Raw genomic sequence first — 21,456 nt, forward strand, 5'->3', positions numbered from 1 at the left:
GTTAAGAGACAAAAGTAGTAAAACCTTCTATATCCACCATGGATAGTTAAGGGATATACAAAACAAAGTATGTAAAATATGACGTCAAAAACATTACGGGGTGGGGAGTAAAAATCACAGAAAACAAAAACTCAGTCTACTCTTAAAAAGGGCAAGAAAGAACAAAAAACAGAGCAAAAGTAGGACAAATAGAAAGCAAATGGTAAAATGGTAGAGACAAATCAAATACATTGGTAATAACAGTAAATCAATAATACACAGTTTGGGTAGGGAGGGTATAGTACAAGTGGTAGGGTGCATGCTTAGCATGTACAAGGTCCTGGGTTCAATCCCCAGGACCTCCTCTAAAAATGAATAAATAAACCTAATTATTTCCCCCTTCTACCAAAAAAAAAAAAAAAAAAGAAAGAAAAAAAAATAATAACACAGTTTGGAGTAGGGTAGTTCAAAACACTTCACTCCATTATTGATTGATATTTCTTATCAGAATAATAGTTAATAAGGGAATGGTATGGAAGATCTAAACAACACAACGAACAAGCTTGATTATTTGACATAAAGAGATTCCAACACCCAACGTTTATTCTTCCCAAGCTCACATGAAACATTTACAAACATTGACCACATACCAGGCCATAAGGTGAGTCTTACTGTCAAGAATCAGTCATCCACTATATTCTCTACACATATGCACCATATTCTCTAACCAAGATGCATTTAAGAATTGATAACAATAAACAATTCCCAAATGTTTGGAAATTTAAAAACACACTTCTGGAAACAACCCAAATGCTTATCTACAGTTGAATGGATAAATAAGTAGTAGTATATTCATACAATTGGATGCTACACCCCCAAATAAATCACACACAAACAACTGTTGTTACAGGCAACAATGTTGAGTGAAAGAAGTCAGAAAGAGTAAATACTCTATAGCTCCATTTGCATGAAGTCCAAAAGTGGGTAAAATTAATCCACTGTGATAGAAGTCAGAATAGTTTACCTCTAGGGCGATGGGTGTGATTATTGACTGAAGTGTTGAAAATTCTATTGTTCTAACCGGGGAAATAAAAAAGAACAACAGAATAAACCCAATGAAAGTAGGGCAAAGGAAAGGATAAAGAGCAAAAATTAATAAAATAGAAAACAATGATACAATTGAGAGAATTAATGAAACCTGAAGTTGATTCTTCGCAAAGTTCAATAAAATAGTCAAACCTCTGAGGCTGATTTATATTTTAAAAGGAAAAGCACAAATAAATAAATATTAAGAATGAAAAGGCTAAAATAACTACAGACTCAGGAGAGATTTAAAAGATTAAAAATAGAATAATCTGAACTATTTCTTTAATGTTATCATTTATTTCTCATTTCCATTTCCAAAGTTAGTTTTGATGTCATATTTTAGACACATCTATTACATCTACATTTCAAATCTATTGGCTTAAAGTTATTTCTTATAATTAAAAAAAATCTTTCTATAGCTAACTCCCTCTTATTTATTTGGGCCTTCTCTCTTTTTTCTTAATCAGTCTTGCTAGAAATGTATCTCTTTCATTAGACATTTGTTTTATTGATCTGTATTGTTTCTTTGTTTCTGTTCTTGTTATTGATTTTTCTCTTATCTTTACTATTTTCTGCTATTTGGGAAGGGTGTTACTACGTTTTTTTTTTTCTGATTTCCTAAGTTGGAAGCTCAATGCATTAATGTGAAATCTTTATTAATGTGCAGTCCTTAATATATGTATTTAAAAGTGTGCATATCCCCTCAAGTATTGCTTTAGCTGCTTTTAAATTTCAAAATGTAATGGTTTCATTGTCAGCCAATTCCTAATATTTTGAATTTTTTCTTTGTCCTATTAAATATTTAGAGGTATCTTAATTTTCAAACTTAGGGTTATCTTTTTGTTACGGTTTTCTCATTTCATTCTATTGTAATCATAGAAGATGGCCTATAACAATATCAACTGTTCACTCTGTGGGCAGACTTTCTTCATGACCTAGTATGTGATCAATTGTTATAAAATTTCCTGTATTGTATGAGAAGAATGTTAATCTTCTGATTGTTTGAACAAGCTTCTTAATTATACTAGTCAAATTTTCTGCACATCTATTAATCTTATGGCTACTTAATTTAGTAACTATGGAGAAAGGAAAGATAAAATCCTTGGGAGAATTATGAATCCATTCATTTTTCTTTAAAATTGTCTCAAGTTTTGCTTCATATCTGAGTCATCAAACTATGGTATGTGGACCAAATCTGGCCCACTCCTTGTTTTTGTAAATTAAGTTTTACTGGAACACAGCCATGTTCTTTTGCTTATGTGTTATCTGTGATTGCTTTCTCAATACAATGGCAAAGAAGTTGATACAGAGACTGTATTACCTGCAAAGTCTAAAATACTTATTATCTGTCTTTTTACAGGAAAAATATAATCTGAAGGCTATGCTGTTAGGTTCAAAGAAGTTCAGAGTTATAGCTCCTTGGTAATATTTTCCTTGTTAAACATTATATAATGACCCTCTCCTCAAAATCATGCCTTTTGACTTAAAGTGCATTTCATCTGATATTTATAGAGCTACAGTAGCTTCCATTGGCTTAGTATTTGTCTGGTGTGCCTGTTAGGAATGCATTTAGTTGCAAGTAACAAAACCCAACTACAGTGGCCAAAACAAATTATGTTTCCTTTAAGTAACAAAAATTCCAGAGTTAGGCTCTCATGTTGGCATTACTTTAGCTGCTCTGCAATGCCATCAGGTACCCAGGTTGGCTGTGTTTCTTCTTCACAAAGGCTTGTGAGCCTTTATGCTCACGGTATGTCAAGATAGCAAAAAGGCATTCAGGCATTGTATTCACATATCAGGCAGGAGAAAGGAAAAGGTAAGGAAACATTTCCCAGAAGATTTCCCTTTACATCTCAGTTGCCAAAACTAGGTCACATGAGCACCTTTTCCCTAATTGTTGACCAAAAAAATGAGAGTCCATGACTGGCTTAGACCAAATCACAATTCATCCTTTGGAATTGGTACTTTAACACTACAAGAAATAAACTGGGGCTGGGGTAAAGGCACTCCTCCCGGAACCAACAGATTTCTGCCTACTGCCTGAAAAAAAAAGAATCAAGATTCTGCAGCAAAGAGCAAAAGTTTTGCGGCATGCTATTGACAGTGTCTGTTATACCTGGGGTATCTTTTTCCATATCTTTGTTTTCAATATTTCCATATTTTTGTTTCAAGTATGTCTCTCATGAACAGCATGTAGCTAAATTGTGTGTTTTCATTCACACTGATAATCTATTCACCAGTGAAATCAGTCCATTTACATTTAGTGTGATTACCAGCATTTAAGATTTCATTTCTATATCTTATTTTGTGTTTTCCATGTGTATTATTAATTGTTATCCATTGTTCTGTAACAAATCACCCCCAAACTGAGCAGCTCAAAAGAACAAACATTTACTATCTCACACAGTTTCTTAGGGTCAGGAGTCTGGGAGCTCGATGATTCTGGCTCAGCCTCTCTGGGAGGTTGCAGTCAAGGTGTCAGCCAAGGCTGCAGCCATCTAAAAGGTCTGTTGAGAATCAGCTTTCAAGTTCACTCACATGGCTGGGGGCAGGAAGATTCAGTTCCTCACCATATGGGCTTCTCCATAGAGTTACTCATATATGTCTTCCCCAGGGTGAGCGATCTGAGAGAGATAGAGAGCTCTGAGAAAGAGCAATCAAAATGAAAGCCACAGGTCTTTTCTAATAGGGTTGCCAGATTTAACCAATAAAAATACAGGATGTCCAGTTAAATTTAAATTTCAGATAACATTTTAATATTTGTATGGGATATACTTATACTAAAAAAATCATTCATGCTTATTTGAAATTCAAATTTGACTTTTTTTTTGGCAGGGTCTTCCTGAATTTTATCTGGCAACCTTAATTATAATCTGATCTTGGGAGCAAAACTGGCTATATAATTTGCTATTAAAAAATTACTAGGAATCTCAAGTCAGCAAGAGTAGAACGTTAAACCAAGCATGGAGCCCTGATGAGAAGATACTCCTAGAAAACCAGCCCTGCTTAGAAGTGACATACCATCACTCTACTACATTCTGTTGAACAGAAACTAGTCACTAAGTCCAACCCACACATTATGGGAGGGGACTACCTGAAGGTATGGGTCCCAGGAAGCAGCGATCACTGGGGCCATCTTGGAAACTGGCAACCTTTGCTTCTTCTATGTGTCATTTCCTGCCTGGAAGTCATCTGATTTGACTGACTTCATTCCCTTTGTTTCCTCTCTACTGGTTTAGAATTCATTCTATTTCTGTTTTTCATTAGTCATCCTTAAATTTTTAACATGCATATTTTACTTAACAATGTCCAAAGTTAATCAATTCCTCTAAAACAATCAAGGAACTTAGAATGCTTTTGAACTCTCATCATAGTTTCCTGCCTATAATTTCATTGCTTTTCAGTTTTTACTCTACCTTGTTTATTGTATCCCCCAAATCAGCCTTTAAACTTATTTTTATAAAGGGCATGTTTATTTGAATTTTCCGCATTAATCTTTTTAGGGTTTTTGCTCCCCACCTCTTGTATTCTACTTCATCCTTTTCAGTTTACTTCCCGGATTTTTCATTTATCTTAATCTGATATCTTTCCAGAACCCTAGGTCCTCATGGTGTTTTTTAGTGATTTATTTTTAAAACCTTGGCTGCATCTCTGGCCATTGCCTTCTTTTTGTTCCCAATATTGTCTATTTTGTGCTAATAATTTGTTTATTTTATTAAGGTTTTTTTTAAAGAATTAGTCCAACTTTTTATTGTTTCCCATATCATTGATTTCTGCTTTATCTTTATTATTTCCTTTCTTTTACTCTCTTTGGGCTTTCTGATGGTCTCTTTCTAAAGTCCTGAGATAGATGCTCAGTTCATTTCTTGCCAGTCCTTCCTATTTTTAATAAATACATTTAAGGCTATAATTTTTCCTCCAAGTTCCACTTTAGCTATTTGTTATTCAGTTTCAAATATCTTGTAATTTTTATTATAATGTTCTCCTTAGCACATAAATTATTTAGAAATGAGTTTTTAAGTTAACAAACATATTGGATTTCCTTGGCCAACTTTTTATTGTTGGTTTCTAATTTTATCATATTGGGGCTAGAGAACATGACTGATATTCTCTGAAAATTTTCTAGACTTCCTTTATAGCCACATATGTGGTGTTTTTAAAAATGTTCCATCTGAGCTTGAAAACAATGGGTATTCTGTGTAAGGAGGTGTAAGTTTATGTTTATCTAGCAGATGAATTTCCTTAATTACATTGTCCAAACTTCTGTATCCTTACTAATGTTTTTCTATTTGATCCACTGTTTTTAAGAAAGTTTTAATATAATTTCCCACTTTCTTTACAGATTCTTGACTTTCTCCTTATGGTTCTGCCCGATTTGCTTTATATGTTTCACCAAAATAAATATAAGTTTATGATTTATGTATTCATGATTATTATATCTTCTTGGCAGATGTTTCCTTTGTTGTTGGTGAGGGCTGGACTGCTATTACAAAAGACCCGAAAAAACAATGGGTTAAGTAAGGTTGAAGTTTATTTCTTGTTCACATTAAAGTCCACAGTCCTGTGGGGTTTGGTAAATAGGGGCCAGGAGGAGACGAAAGGGAGGGAGAAGGGTGAAGTTGAGGTATGTATTCCTCTGCCCCTTCACCAGAAGGTCACCTCTGCTCTACACAACTCTCTCCATCAGAGTCTGGTCACCTCGCCCTCCCTTTGACCCTGCAGGCCCTGGGGAATGAAAGCTATGCTACTGCTAGCCTCAGAGTCCTGCAATCTCTCTTGTGACTCCACTACACCCTGCTTTGTCATTAGTTCTTTTGAAAATAAACTCTGCCCAAGTTCTCTTAATTAGAACACGCCATCTGTTTCCTGTTGGGACCCTGAGTGATACAGGCTGGCATCATGTGTTTAAAAGTCATTGATTCTGAATGCCTTTAGGCAAGTGCGCATTCTCCAATATGTGCGGACACAGGCCTCACGACTCCCTCTTCTGACATTCCTGGCTCACTCTTGTGTCTGTCTAGTTCCAAAGGCATTTGAGGCTGAGACCCTGGGTTAATGGCCCCAGGCTAGGACAGCTACCACATCCAGGACTCCAGAGCACCATCCTGCCTCGTGGGAAGGAAATACACAAAGCTCATCAACACCACTCACCTTGTCTTAACACAGGCTCAGCTTGGCCACTGGTCCGATGGCCAGAATAGCCTCTTCCTGGGCACATTCAGCATCTCAGGGTCACGGAGACATCTTTGTCTGAGGACACTTTATCACCTTAGATGGGTCAATACTCTCACCTAGTGCCTGTCAGCTTCTGCAGGACCGAGAGTCAGCCTGGCCCTTTAAGGTGACTTTGCATATCTCTGCTCTGATTCATTACCAATTTCTTCAGTCTGATTCTCAGTGGGCCCAGCTTGTTTCCCTTATTTCCTCATTCATCGGGAAATTTTTAATCCTGACCAGCTCCCACACAGAGATAGCAGAGATCACTGTTCCCAATTTACAGGCTGGGAAATTGAGATTCACAGTGGAAAGTGAGCTTCAGGTAGTCCAGCAGAGACTGGGTTTGTCCAGCTCTGAGTTACAGACTTTCAGGGTGAGGTTGTGTGTGCTGGGCGGATACGAGGGGTTCTGAATGAAAGACAGAGCCACAGGTGAGGGGAACCTCAAAGCCCTCTCCTGGCCAGGCTTGGGCACGACCTCTGGGCGAGAGGTGCAGAGTGGGAGTTGGCCCTTGGAGTCCAACAGACTGACATCCCCTTCCAGTTCTTCCCTTTTCTGCTTGTCCTCTTGGGCTGGTCCCCAGGCCTCACAGGGCAGTTATGAGGACTCACCCAGGGAAGGTCTGTGACACCCACAGTGCTCAGTTTCAGGAGTCAGTCCGGGTCCCTTCTCTTCACTTCTCTGGGCTGTGGCAGGTGGGGTGTAGATTCAGCCAGCAGCGGTCGCTGCTGCCAAGGTTGACCCTGCCTCTGGGGTGCATTCATTCATTCACTCATTCTTCCGCTCTCCCTGCAAACGGCTCCTGTGTTTCTTCCCTGCCAGGTAGTGTTTGAGGCAATAATGACCGCAGAGAGGGTGAGGCCCAGCCCAGTTCTCAAGTAGCCTGCAGTCAGGAAGGGATACCATGGTGAAGAAGTGGATAGACAGGAGCTCAGAGGATGGAAAACAACCGTACAAAGTCAGAAAGCTTCTCAGAGGAGGAGGCTTTTGAACTTGACTTTACAGGATGAGCAGTGATTTGGCTCCCACTCTGCAGACCTTGACACCTCCCTGCAGCTCCAAGCCAAGGCCACCTGAGTGTTCATAATCGCCATCACTCCCCCTCCCTCCAGGTCACCAGCTTCTGTGAGCCCCAAACTTCAGGTCCTGGTCAGCTGCTCAGAGCTGGAGGCCAAAGAGGCTGCTTGGGTACAAAGGGAAGAGTGTGCACCTGGACGTAGGTTTGGAAAGCCCAGGCTTTGGAGCCTGACAACTGAGGCTCCCTACCACTTCCTAGCAATGTATCCTTAAGGCAAGTCACTTCACTTTTCCCAGCCCCACCCCAACCTCAGTTTCCTCCCTGTAAAATGGGCATAATAACAGTCCTTAACTAGAGTGTATATCTTCGGTGTGGTTCCCTTGGTACCCATCTCTCTGATCCATAAACTGGCATATTCTGTTAAGCATCTCATTCCATCCCATGGGGGGGCCATGCTATTCCCCCTGGAACAGGGAGCAGGACGCTGTCCTGGAAGGCCTGCCCAGACTCAGCCTTGCTTTACTTTGGGAAAGACCACCTCAGGTATTAGTGTCAGAGCCACAGAATTTTCACAAAATGGGTGGAATTCTAGAAAAGTTATCTTCCAAGTCTCAGGAGTGAGTCACCAGGGAGAAGCTGGGGGAGGAATCCCTCACTCTTTGACCTGCAAAGGGCATCTCTGTGGGTTGATCTACAAATTCAATGGTAGGCAGTGTGGGCTGTATCCATTTCCACCACCTATCAGCTATGTGACCTGACAGATCCAGGCTTCCCTGCGCTGCTCGCTCCTTATCTGTCAAATGGTGGTTACAGTAGCCCCCAGCTGTTGTGGACTCTCTGTCATCTGTTCAACAGCCCTCTCCTTCCATGGGATCTCCTTCTCCTCCAAATGCTGGTTCATCCAGGGCTGTCATGGCTTCCCTGAGCCTGTCCCTTGGCCATAGGTGACTGGCCCACAGGTGGACACCTGACTAGAGCCAAGCCAGTCAGAAGCCTTTCCTGTTCTGTTCTGTTTCTTTTTGAGTCAAAATTGAAAAAAAAAAAAAAAAAAGGCTGTGAAAATATGAGAGACTCAGGACTTGTCATTGGCCAAATGTCCTCCCTCGTGACAGAATTAGTGGAGAGATACTGAGAGAGTCAGTCCTGGTAGTATTTGGGTCAGTTCTGGCTGTGCCTGGGCCCAGGAGCCCTGCTCACAATCTGGAAGCTCACCCTTCCCTTAGATTCTCAGAGTCACCTCACTGGTTGGTATTGGTTTCTAAAGATACACTTTCTCACAGGGTTGTATGTAGGATCAAAAGTGTGTGAAGCACTCAGCCCAGAGCCTGGCACACTGCAGGCTCAGGAGGCATGAATTCCTTTCCCTTAACGGGCACCAGGCAAGGACGGGGTTTGGCAAGATACCAGAAAGATGTGAGGCATTAGCAGTAGTGAAGTGATGTAACTCAGCTGCTTCTGGCAAACGAAAGTCAGGTGCCTTGGGACCCCGCAGAGCTCCACAGAAGACCAGAATAAATGCCCAAGTGCAACAGTTCATCCATAGGAAAAGGATGGGACTAAGAAAAAAACTCCTGCCCACACCTTTGTGGGAGGAAAAGTTGTCCCTCTGTGCCAGGGATGTCTGCTGGAGTCCTTGGAGGTCCAGAAGATGGACACCAGGAAAGACTTTCCAGAGAGGGACATTTAAGCTGAGTTTTAAAGGATGAATAAGAGTCTGACAAACAGGAAAAGGGCTTGGAAAGGGACACTGGACTATCACTACTAAATCTATTAATACGAAGCTGATCAGTATGAAGATTCAGACAGCCTGGGTTTGAATCCTGCCACAACAAACCTTCAGACTCTTCTATGCTTCCATTTCTTACCTCCAAAATAATGAAATGGGGAGTTGCTCATTTTTTTAGTATTAAATGAAATAATATATGTAAAGCACTCAGAACAACGTGCTGGCAGAAAGCTGTGGTTAAGCACTAAATAAATGTTTAGCTCATTATGAGAAGCTTTTACATTGTCAAGGCCAACCCCCTTTAAAAGATTAGAGTTGTTACCATTTATTGAGCCCTTAGTAAGTTCCAAGCATGGTGCTAAATGCTTAGCATGCTTTGTCTCTTTTGATCCTCCCAACAACTACAGGAGGTGTACTAGTATCCTCATTAAAGATGGAAAAACACAGGCTCTGAGAGATCAAGATTACATAGCCAGTGTGGAATTGAGCAGGTGCAAACCCAGGTTTGTCTACGGACCCATGGCCTTGCCCCAGATAGAGTAAGGGACTAGCCTCAGGACACAGAGCAAGGTTCTGGGGCGCCAGGATTTCTTTACTGACAGACTCAAGGGCAGTAATCTGGTTGGGGGCCCTTGGTTTGTCTCCCTGTTTAGGATGACGCGTCCAGTGCAAACATCAGAGAAGTAGAGGTGGCTGATGGAGGTTACTGAGGGATCCGCCAAGCCCTCTCCACTCCAGGGCGGACCTCGCGGGCCTGGGGCTCCCTGGCCCGAGAACAGGGGTAGGGAAGCGCTGCGTCCACCCCTCTGCAGGATCAGGCCTCCAGCAGGGCTGGCAAAGCCGGAGCCTCGAGACCGGGCCACGCCCCTCTTCCCCTCCCTTTCCTAACCCGCACTGCTTCCGCCAAAGATCCTTGCAGAAAATTCCAGCCTCGCCCCTGGACCGGGGTTTTTCCAGCTGGGTGGGAGCAGCCGGGCGTGTCCTGGCGGCGGAGGCTGCGGAGGGGGCGTTGAGCCGACAGACCCGCCGCCGCTGCTGCTCGGGACTCCCTGCCTGTCACCGTCCCCAGGGCCCCCGGACGGCCAGGGAAGCCCGGCTTGGGCTCGGGACGTCCTAGCAAACAGGAAGTGAAACAAAGGCGGTCGCTTATCGGTCGCCCACATTCCTTTCAGGTGATGCCCAAACGGTCGGCGGGGGACTCGGCTGGCCCTTAGGGGCTGCTTCCCCTCAGTGATTCCAGCTCCCCTTGCCTTCCCGATCAGCTAGGGGTGGGGACAAGGAGGAAATTCTTGCCATGGGAAGTCCCATCCCCAGGCGTAGCCTCTCTGGGCTCCTGGAAAAGCAGGGCACCGTACTGACATCTGTGCCTGAAGAGATGGGCTGGGGCTACAGTCTTGGGAGGGAAGTGGAGGGTCATATTAACTCAAGCATTCCACAAACTAACGCCACCTTATCGAGTGTACAAATGTGGGTACCAGGACCCACCAATGAATCAGGCCCAGTCCCTACCCTCAAGGAAGGATAAGTGAAACACTGGATAGAAGGGCAGGGTGCAGATGAGTTCAGGGAGGGGGTGTCTAAACCATGCTAAGTGAGGTTGGGGTAGTCTGGGGACACATGGGTCCCTTGCATAGCACCTCAGTTACTCTGCACCAGTACTGTCTGATAGAAGGAACCCTGGCTTTGAAATAGCAGTGGGACAGGGGTGGAAAAGCATCTGCATTGGGAGGACAGCAGAAGCAAATGCCCAGTGGTCTGTATGTGTACTGGACATTGGGGAGCAATGAAGAATCTGGAGCTGCCTGGGCCCTGGGTGAAGAAGCTGGCGAGGTGGCCAGTGAGGTGGGTCCTGATGGCCTTGAAAGCCAAGCTGAAGCCTGGGCTTATTCTGCTGGCACTGGGAGCCTGGGGAAGTGAGGTAGGGAGACGGCTCAGAGAGGCAGACCCAGCCTGGCCTAGGGGCAGGGGAAAGAGAGAGGGGCCCCTTCGCCTGGGTGGCTTGGAGAGGCTGATCTGCAGAGACAGATGTTCCAGCTTCTGTGGGACTGTGCCCCCCTTGCCTGCTGGGCACTGGCGCCAGTTCTGCTGATTGGTGGGTTGGACTACCCCCCTCAGGCAGCGCTGACTCAGCGTCTGAGACGTGGTTCCCACGGGCCCACGTCTCTCTGGGGGCCAAAGGCCATGCCATCCATGCCCCACCTCCAAGCAGGTCAGTGTCCGTAGTCACTGACAGTTAGGGCTAAATGGAGGCTAAGATTTTTAGTCCACCCACCCCTGCCACCCAGCAAGGCCTCAGGCAGTCCTTTCTGCTGTCTAAGCATATGCCACCTCAACTCTGGCCTCACTTTCCACGCCTGGAAGTTATGAGAATACCACAGTTATCAATACTTTGTTTTTATTTTAAAACAGTGAAAAGAAAAATAAATATCTTTGAGGAATAAGAGTACAGGGGTGGGGCGGGGCGGGGAAGTGGGGCCAGAGACTTGGGAGTGCCCTGGCTTCGATGGTCTTGCGTGGGGGTGCCGGGGCCTGGGATGTGCAGGCCCGCTCCTCCCCGGCCAGGCCTTGCCCGGTCCCTGCTGGGAGGTCTGGGGGCTCCGCCAGCCTCGCCGCCCGTGGCTCCCAGGCCGGGCGCTGCGTCAGCGGAACCTGAGCAGGGATTAGACCCCTGGCGCCCGCCTGCGCCCCTGAGCTCCGTCGGGCAGGCGGGGCGGGGGGCTGCCGCCCCACAGGGGGCTCTTCCCGGCGTGGTGCCCGCGGCCTCAGTGGTGACCCATGTCCTCCATTCCCACGCGGCCCCAGACGCCCAGCACAAAGCTCTCGATGTCGCATTCGTTGGCGCCGCGCACGATGCGGAAGTGGCCCCTCTCGCCCCAGGCTGGGCCCCAAGAGTTGGCTGCCGTCTGGGAATGAGGAAGGGCTGTGAGGAGGGGAATGGCAGTCGGGGAGGAGAAGAGGAGGGCGGGGGAAGATGACGGTGGCCGCGGGGCACGCGGCGCAGGGACTCACCCAGTATTTGAGTGTCCTTCCGTCCGGCAGTGTCTCTTCTCCCCACCTGTGGGGCAGAGCCGGAGGGGGAAGGGCGCTGATTCAGCTGCTTTCAGGAGCTCCGACCCAACCCGGGGGCCTTCCCTAATCAGGCCCCTGTTGCCTTTGGTGACTTGGATACACCCTCAGGACTTGGGCAGGTCTTTGTCCTTCTCTGAACCCCCCTCAGTCTCCACATGTCTACGCCAGCGTACCTGCGCCCAGTCTGGGGAAGGCACTGAGACAACCGGAGGCAGTGAGCAGAAACGGAGGGAACTGGGGCCTCTACCCTCCAGAGAACTACAGGGGAGCAGTTCTCTGGGACCCCACACATCTGCCTGCCCTCCCTCCTCATCTGGGGAGCCAGGGAGGAGGTGGGGTGCCAAGGACAAGAAGGAAGAGACTCAGAGAATGTGGGTACCTTAGAGACCCCAAACTCCCCCTGCAAAGTACATTTCCTTGGTTGGACAATTGAAATAAATGATTCTAGCATCTCCTGTTATATCAGCTGGGGAAACAGACGGCTTGGGGATTGAGTCCGAGAGTCAGGCAGAGTTGGAACAGGTGCTGAGCGGGGGAGAGGTTGAGCAACTCTTGGATTCTTGTCTGTATTTCATTGGAGTTACTTTATCCCAGTGTGTGAGGAAGGAACAGTTCGCAGAACACCTTAAAAGGCCCCTAAGCTTGGTGTGACTCAGGGCAAGTCCCTCCTCATTTCCAGTGTAAGCTTCCACCTCTTTGAAATGGAGCTTTGCAGAGAGATGGTGAGGATCCAAGGCAGTCTCAGAGCCCCCAGTGCAAACTCTGCTACCCCTAATCCCCCTGCCCATCAAGCCCCTCACCCTGTGATCTTGACCGAGTGAGTCCCATGCCGACGATATCGCTCGGGCCTCCCAAGGCTCACTGGTGTGTGGCTGTAGATGCCGCTCTGGTACAGGAAGAAGTCCTCGTGCACCTCCATGAGGGCTGTGGGCAAAGGTCAAAGCACGACTGGCTCAGCCCATCAGCACAGGCACTGATGCCGAGCCTGGAGATGCCCTAGGGCCTCTTGGCACCAAGTCTCTAAGTATCCGCTCCAGGTGTTGCCCGTGGAGAGGGGACATGGTCCCCCCACCTCCTGGCCCTGATGGACTTGCTGTTCAATGCTGTACAGACCACTTGTGCTGCTGTGCCCAGTCTCAAGCAGACACAGCTTCTGTAGCCAGGGGGCAGGATGAGGGGTGTTTACCTTGGACAGGGCCATTCTCCATCAGCTCCTTCATGATCTCCTTCTCCTGGAGAGCAAGGGGGTGAGGAGGAGAGTACTCGTCAGGGGTGAGTCTGAAGCCTTTGGCCAACCTTCCTCTCTCCTGCCTTTGCCCTCTCACCCAAGTGCAGACTTACATTGGAGCCAAGGCGGTAGGCAGGAGTGACCTGGTAGATGTCATTGGCATGGACATGGCTATTGGGGCAGCGGGCAGTGGCCTGGCGCTTGCCTCGACCCATGGCCCGACTGTGCATCATGCAGCGAGGTGAGGGGCCAGCATCGTCCTGCTCATGGCCCGAGAACGGGTAGCAATGGTCAGACACAACCCTAGAAGGGCAGCAGGAGGGAGCGGGGACAGAGTGAGCACAGGGCAGCCTGGCCCAGACCCTTCCTGCAGCCCCTTGCATCCCAAGGCAGCAGCCTCATGCCCTGTTCCCTGCCCACGCCCTCTGCTGCTCACCCTCTACGTCGCAGGAACCACCAGGCACCATCGAGACGCCCACCGCGGCAACCCTGCTGGTTGTGCGTGTCACAAGACAGCAGGTTCTGGGGTGACAGGACAGGTGTCATGTGCCCCAGAGAATGGATTGAGACTCGATCGGATGCCACGGCTGGTGGGAGGAGGGAGAGGGGCTGTCAGGGAGCTCAGGCCTTGGTCCTCCTTTCCCACCTTGCCAGACCCTGCCCTCAGATGTACCTGCTGTGGAGAAGGCCCAGGAGCCTGCACAGTTGCCCTGGTCGAGAGGGTCGTGGATCAGGTTGGGCCACTTCTCAGAGGCCTCAAAGGCTGTGGGCAGCACCTCCCCTGGGCCCAGCACTGTCTGCAAAGCAGAGGTCACTCTGTCTGCCTCTTGCCTCTGCCCCAGCCTGCCCTAGGGGGCCCTAGGCATCGGAGGTCTCCCAAGCGTCCAGGGCCTTCCTCAGTTTGATCTTGAGCCCTCCTGCTGCTGAGACATTCCAACAACCTCCAGATGGACTGGAGAGGAAGGCCCAAGCACCATCTCGTGCCTCCCTAGTGTCAGGTGGAGGGTGGCTAGTCCTGTTTTATAGGTGCAGCAACTGAAGCCAAGAACAGGAAAGTGGCCAGGCCAGGGCCACCCCGATTTCCTTCCTCAGCCCCCGCCTCTTTCCTCCTCTGCACCTTCTGATCTGCCACATCCTTCTTCCCACCAGGACCTTGGGCTTCAGGCCCCAAAGGGCAGTGGAGGCAAGAAGCAGTAAGGTCTCGTGACCGGGCAGGCTGCCAAGGCAAACAGCAGGAGGCAGAAATAGCCAGAGGCCCAGGGGAGTAAGGGCAGGGGCAGGGTCTGGTCACCCTAGCCTTGAAGTGAACTCCCTCAGCAGAGAGGGTACTCCGGCCAGCCACCGCCTCCTCCCTGCCTGCCACTGCCTCCAGCATGTGCTCCAGCCCTGTCCTGCTGAAGCTCCCTTTCCTCACCCTTTGACTGTTCTGGGTCTCGTTCCCATTTCTCCCTCTAGAAAGTCCCACTGGTCGGGAGAAGCCTCCTCTTCCCTTGGGGTTCCGCTGAGACAGCATTTGTTTCCGAGAATTGCTGCTCTCTGGCCAAAGCCAGAGGAGTGTCTGTCCCTCCTTTCCCAAAATACCAAGGTGACCTCCTGGCCCTTTGGGCCCTGACCCAGCCATACTGGGACCAATGACATTTTTCCCAAGCTAGGGAGGCCAGGGAGGGACAGATGCCGGGACCACAAAGCTCAGACTCTGAGCATCAGTTCTTGCATTGCAGTACATCTGGTTATAAGCAGAAATCCAAGGCCCAGAGAAGGGGAGTGACTTGTCCAGGGACACACAGCTTATTGGTGGAGGATAGGCCTAGGCCCTTGAAGAAACAAGGCACAGGGTGTCAGGGTCCCAGGCCAAGAAGAGATGGCAGGATTGTGGCCGGGGGTGGACTTACATGAATCTCATTCATATTGGTGACGGAGGAAGACGGGCGGATGGTGCCTAGACGGTAACTAATGCCCTCATCCAGGGTCATGCCCCAGAAGGCACTGTGGTTCCCAGCCCGCCACCTGAAAGAGAGGGGATGGCGGTCACAGACCTGCCAAGGCTGGGGGTCCTAGAGGTCTGCACATGAGGGTGGGAGAGATGCCTCCTGGCTAAGTGTACACATGAATAAGATCTGAGAGTGGGTGTGTCTGGCAAGACATGCACCTCGGGCAGAATGCGTGTGTATGTGCGTGCATGTGCCTGTGTGCCCACTGGGGGCACTTTTAAGGCCTCTCACCCGTAGTTGCCCTGGTTGATGGCCTTGATCATGTCTTGGTCCACCAGGCATGGCTCCTGGTCACACTCCCACTGCCCTTTCTCCTGGCAGGTGCTGGAGGAACACGAGGAAAGGAAGAGGTGAGGCAGGGCTGGGCATCCTCCGAAGGGAGGAGGCTTCAGAGGTTAACAGGGGCCTGAAATTTTGCATCAGCGCCTATGGAAGGAGGGCCCTTAGATGATCCCATCCAGCCTGGCGGCTTTAAATGTTAACTTCAGGTTCACAATTCTCAAGTTTATATCTGTTTCTCAGATCTCTCCCTAAACTCCAGATTCAAGAATCTTGCTGCTACCCAACATCACCACTGGGGTGTCTAGCGAGTCACACTTATTATATCCCAAGCGAATTTCTGCTCTCCCCTACTCTCACAGGCCTCAAAAACCATTCCATCCTTCCTGGAGCGCAGGCCAAAAGCCTGGGAGGCACCCTTGACTCTTTCTCTCATGTGCTGACCCAATTCACTGGCAGATCCTGTTGACTCTACGTTAAAAACACAACCAGAATCCAAACCACATCTCATTCTTTCCTGCAGCCACTGTGGTCCAATCACCTTTCACCTGGATTATGCTGCAGTCTCCTCACTGCTCTCCCCAGTTCTGCCCCATGCCCCACCCCAACTTCAGTATATTTTTAATACAGCTGCCTAAGCGATCCTGTTAAACCCAAATCATATCTGGCCATTCCGCTGCCTGAAGCCCGCCACAGGCTTCACATCACGGAATAAGGAGCCAAAGTCCTTCCAGTGCCAACAAGGCCCCACATGATCTGTCCTCCTGTTTCCTCTCTGCCCCCCTCTTCCAAGTCCTGGTTCCTGAAGCCCCAGCCTGGCTGGTCCCCTGAATGTTGACACCAGCCGTGTTCCTGCCCCCAGGCCTTTGAGCTGTTTTTCCTCCAACATCCTCATGGCCTACTCTCACTTCTTCCAAGTCTTTATTCAAATGTCACCTTCTCAGGGTGTCCTGCCCCGGCCACCCTATCTCAACATCCTCTGCCCTTCCTGCCCTGTGTCCCTGTTTTATTTTCTCCTCAGCCTGTCCCGATAGTGTATCTGACATATTACATATTTAGTTATTTATATTCTTTATACCTGTTTCCTCATAGACTCTAAGGTCCTTGAGGGCAGATATTGTTTGACATCTTCAGAGCCTAGAAAACAAAACCTTGCACATCATCGGTAACCAATAAATATTTGTTGAGTGAGTGAGTGAGTGAATGAATGAATGAGGCAATATAGTGAAGTGACTGACAGCATGGATTCTGAAACTCAAATCCTGAGTTCCGATCCTAGCTGACTAGTCATGTGACTTTAGGTAAGTTATTTGAAGCTCTCCCTCAATGCTGTTGTCTGTAAAAAGAGGATAATAATAGTACCACTTTCTAGGGATTAAATGGCAAGCTTGTAAAGGATTTAGCACAGGGCCTGGCCCATGTTATGTGCTCAAGAATTGTTAGCTACCTGGGGAGAGGGTATAGCTTGGCGGTAGAGGGCGTGTTTAGCATGGATGAGGTCCTGGGTTCAATCCCCAGTACCTCCATTAAATAAATAAACCTAATTCTACACCCTACCAAAAAATAAATTAACAAAAATTGTTATCTACCATTCTTGTTCTCATTACAAGAACTCCAACTCGAACTCCAACTCCCTGCCTCCTTGAGTTTCAGACTGGTATTCAACCGGCCTCCTGACATCTCTGGGTGTGTGAAAGGCATTGCAAATGCCAAATGGCCAAGACTGCCTTCTGCCAAACTTGTTCCTCTCGTAACATCCTCAACCCAGAAGATAGCCCCCTTATCTACCCAGTTGTTCAAGCCAGAACGCCTCACCCCTCCACTACCATCATCCTATTCTGGTCCCTCATCATTTCTCATCTGGACCATGGCAGTGGCTTCCTACCCAGGCTCCCTGCCGCTTTCTGATTCCCTCCCCCTAGTACTCACACCCCTCTCTTACTGCCACAGAGATCTTTGAGCAACATAAATCAGACTCTGTGATCTCTAAGTGGCTTCCCACGACACTTAGAACAAAATACAAAATCCTTGGCACAGCTTATAAGACCCATGGGACATGGCCTGCACCTCCTCCGGGACTCTCTCCCCATTTCACAGCTCCAGCTGCAATGAGCTGGGTCCCACCTCCTGGCCTTTCCACAGCCATTTCCCCCATGTTCCCTCCTCCTGGGCCTGGGCCACTCATGCTGTCATCTGCCTGGTATCCACATAAATGTCCCTTCTTGAGTGGCCTCCCCTCGCCCTCATACCACTCGAAACTAGGATCCCCTCTCTCTTTTCCCCATCACACTTGGAATGGGTTTAGACTAGAGGCTCCAGTGTGAGGACAAAGATGTCTGCCATGGTTTGACTGCATCTCCTTGGCCCAGCACAGCGCCTGGCACATAGTAGGGCTCTAACAAATAAGAGTCGACTGAACAGTTGAATTCTGTAAATTCTATGATGCTTTTACAAGCTCATAACTGCGCTATTACAAGATGCTAAGCTGTGTCCTTCTACACCCTCTTGAGGCTCCCGCCTCCAATGTTGCCTTTTAAGGAGCCTCAAGGGGAAGGAGACCCAGTATGGCTGGGCTCTCCAGCCCTGGGAGCTGCGGGGCACCTTTAGGGAGAGCAGAGGAGACTGCAGGGGGGCAGGGAGGCTCTCCCTGGCCTTGCCTTCCCCCTCTGACTCTCAGAGCTTCCGAAGCATCCCTGGAGGGCTCACACAGCCTGGAATGCCCCCAGACACAACCCCCTACCCTCCCTCAGGTGTCAGTTGCGGGGAACACAGCCAGAGCTGGCCTGGGAGGGCAGTGGGTTGGTCAGTCCTTTCTTGCCACCTCCCTCTTTGCCCCCAGGGCTGCTCAAGCAGGTCTAGGCAGGGCTGGTGGCAGCAGGTCCCAGCATTCCAGAGGGGGCCTGGGTGGCCAGGCCTCAGGGAAGGGAATGGGAAAGGGTGTTAACCCCTCAACATCCAGAGGCATCCGATCAGTACAAGCAGAATCAGGCAGGCACATTTCATCTTTCTAAACACAAACATAGCTCACAAACACTCAAAGCATGCACGCACACACGCACACACACACACACACATACTCTCTCACCCAGACACACGCTGAAACGCATGAGTCCCCACTCTCCCTGTGACCCAGGCACCCCTCACGCCAGTGAGGCAATGGAAATCGCTTGTGCGTAATGCATTCCAAAAAGTTTCCTTGTCCCTGGGGCCCTCTCAGTCCTGGGCAAAGACGGCATGGGGTGGAGTGGGTGCAGGGCCTCCTCCTCTAAGTCTTAGGGTCCCATTATTTCCATTAAGGCATTCAAGGCTTCCCAGTTTACCTTTCTCCACCTCTCATCTCAGGCCTTAGATTAGAGTGGGGGCCACCCCTGAACCCTTCATCCTCCTGCTGGGAATGTAGGGGAGGAGGCTGGGGGAGGCCACATTCCAGGGAAGGCCCTGCTACAGTCTGGCTAGCTGCCAACTCAGCCATCCCTGACCCTCATCCGGTCCAGGGCAGCGGATACTGCAGTCAGAGGTTTCCTTCCTGGCGCCCCCTTCTTGGACTCTCCCATGACAGCGAGAAAGGTTGGGAGGGGCAGCAGCCCAGCCCCAGGCAGGAGGGGCTGCACCTGGAGCCGGGCATCCATTGTTGACCATACCTGGGGACTGTTGTTGGAATCCTGGTATATAAGTTGATATGGTCCATGTGAAAATTCCCATGTTACAGATGAGGAAACTGAGGCTCAGAGAAGGGAAAGGACTTGTGCCCAGCACATGAGTGACAGGCATAAGATCTGAACTAAGTCTGTTGGCCACAAAGCCCACAAGGCAAGCCCCCTCCAAGCCCCAACACTCACCAACGGTTGCAGTTGTCCCAGTAGGTTCCCAAGACTGGATAGATGCGACCCCTGTGCATACATCCTGCAGGGACGGAAGACAAGGAGAGAAGTGGAACCAAGACCAGACATGATGGGCTGAAATGGCTGGGTCCTCAGAGGTCAGGTGTCCCGAATTTTCCCCAAAACACACATACACACACATGCACACTCACATGCACACACCAACCCTCACTGAAACTAAAGCCAAGCTATAACTTAAGACACCACCTACAGGGTCACACACCAACTGCTACTTGGGAAGTTCTCCAGTGACTCCAACCCAGATTCCTCTTGCTTCATTTGGCTGCCAGTCACAACCTTCTTTAGATCCTATGCCATTTAAATGAATTGGGGTCTGGAGATGGGGAGTGGGAGGGGTATGGGGAAGCCAAGGCCCAGAGAAGGTAAGTGACTCCCTTAAGATAACACAGCACTTTGGGATGACAACCCAGGAATGCAGTCTCACACCCACAGCCCCATGGAATTGTGGGAAGGAATTCACATGATTCTCCTATGGGATAAGGGCAAATGGATGGTGGTCAGGGCTGAAGGCAGGAATAGACCTGATCCACCTTCCAGGTGTGCCCAGCCATCGGGGTGGAGAATCCTGAGTAAAAGTAGAGGAATTGCTAAGATGACCCTGACCAACCCCTGTGCTTTATCAGTCTGTGAGTGAGTCAGCAGGCGGGGCCAGCACCTTCCAAGTCCAGAAAATGGAGACAGGCAGGACTGGAAGAAAGGGCAGGAGGCTGCCCTTCTCCTGAGCCAACTTAAAATCCCACTGACCAAGGATCTTCTCTTTCAGGCTCACTGGAGAGATTCAGATTAGACCAGAGCAGGGACTTCCCAGAGGTTCAGAGAGTGGGGCAGTGTCTCTTTCCCAGATTCTAGAAAGCCTCCCCTGGAAATGTCAGTGCATCAGCCTTGCTCCTGAGCCTTGCTGAGTTTGGGATTGACCAAGTGACCCACCCCTGGCCGTCTGGTGCCCACCTTGGATGGGGGGAAAGGGGGGTGGCACGCCGAGGCAGAAGTCCCAGAAGTCAGGGCAGCAGTCGGAGACGGTGCGGTTGCAGAAGAGGTCACAGTAACAGGTAGCACCCAGGTAGGGCAGGGCGCAGTCATCAGCGCGGCCGCGGCAGCACAGGTCCTGCTCCTGGCAGTACCGGCCACCCGCATCCCGGATGCCCCGCAGGTGCAGAGCCGGTGCTAGCTCCCGGCGCCCACGACCCTGCCGGGCACCCAGGGCCAACTTGCCAGGCAGCAGCAGCAACAGCAGCAGCCCCAGTGGACATCGCCACATGGTGCCTCCTGGGCCCAAGGAGGGCAGAGGTCAGGGGTCAGAGGTGATGAGCAGCAGAGATTCCCTGGTACCCCAGGGACTGATCTCCCAGCTATCTGGGGCTGTGAGTCCAAGGGTATCCAGCAGGGATTCTGATTCCTGGGTCCCCAGGCAGGATAGGGGCAAGGAGCCACAGCTTAGGTGACCTGGCTTAGCGGGGAGGGGGCTTGGAAAAGAAATGGAGCCCCTCCCTGACCTGCCTGGGGACCCTCAAGGGCAGGAGGTGGGGATTGTGGCATTTTTGCTGCCCTCTACTCAACACCCATGCTTTACACCCAAAGTCTCCTCCTGCCCTGGGTTCCTGCCCCTCCCTCAGCTCCATCCCTGATGAGGGTCCCTGACTTTGTGCCCTTATGTATCCCCCTCCCTCTGTGCCCCCCTGCCCCCCTCCACTCTCCCTCTCTGGCACCTGTCTTTCCCCTTCTCTTCTCTGTTTCTTCTGTCTATACCCTCTCCCTTCTGAGCAGGGGAGCGTCCCTACCTGGTGAGGGGTGTGGGCTGAGCCCGGCTGCCTCACTCGCCTCCGCCTCCTCACTCCTGCGACCGCCGACCGCCGGACACTCAAAGTCAAGTGAGGAGCGCGGGGCGGGATCGCTTTTTGTACCGCCCCGCTGCCTGGCGCGCCGCCCCGGCCCGGCTGCCGGAGGGAGGGGCCCTGGCTCCT

The 21,456-nt window shown here is 49.5% G+C and overlaps 1 protein-coding gene across 2 annotated transcripts; it reads right to left on the minus strand.

Moving 5' to 3' along the window:
* Positions 1 to 11,404: 11,404 nt before the first annotated feature.
* TINAGL1 (tubulointerstitial nephritis antigen like 1) lies at positions 11,405 to 21,426 on the minus strand. Of its 2 annotated transcripts, XM_010952187.3 has the most exons (12): positions 21,274 to 21,426; positions 20,444 to 20,761; positions 19,433 to 19,496; positions 15,546 to 15,638; positions 15,216 to 15,330; positions 13,997 to 14,120; positions 13,760 to 13,910; positions 13,437 to 13,626; positions 13,282 to 13,327; positions 12,896 to 13,019; positions 12,036 to 12,081; positions 11,405 to 11,929 (listed from the first exon to the last, which is right to left on the minus strand). In XM_010952187.3, the coding sequence occupies exons 2-12, from the start codon at positions 20,751 to 20,753 to the stop codon at positions 11,789 to 11,791; spliced, it is 1,404 nt and encodes a 467-aa protein (XP_010950489.2). In that variant the 5' UTR covers positions 20,754 to 20,761; positions 21,274 to 21,426; the 3' UTR covers positions 11,405 to 11,788. The 2 variants fall into 2 exon arrangements, with proteins under 2 accessions (XP_010950489.2, XP_010950490.1); XM_010952188.3 differs by lacking the exon at positions 20,444 to 20,761 and having other exon boundaries at positions 21,274 to 21,352.
* Positions 21,427 to 21,456: the final 30 nt, after the last annotated feature.

The sequence above is a fragment of the Camelus bactrianus genome, chromosome 13, assembly GCF_048773025.1.
Source record: "Camelus bactrianus isolate YW-2024 breed Bactrian camel chromosome 13, ASM4877302v1, whole genome shotgun sequence".
NCBI classification, from domain to species: domain Eukaryota; kingdom Metazoa; phylum Chordata; class Mammalia; order Artiodactyla; family Camelidae; genus Camelus; species Camelus bactrianus.

Bases quoted from the DNA above. Each gene is read 5' to 3' on its own strand.
- TINAGL1 (XM_010952187.3), bottom strand. From the start codon at position 20,753: ATGTGGCGATGTCCACTGGGGCTGCTGCTGTTGCTGCTGCTGCCTGGC. The intron at 15,331-15,545 runs GTGAGAGGCCTT...CCTCTCTTTCAG, and splicing joins ATCAACCAGGGCAACTACGG to GTGGCGGGCTGGGAACCACA. The intron at 13,911-13,996 runs GTACATCTGAGG...TCCTCCCACCAG, and splicing joins CTGGGCCTTCTCCACAGCAG to CCGTGGCATCCGATCGAGTC.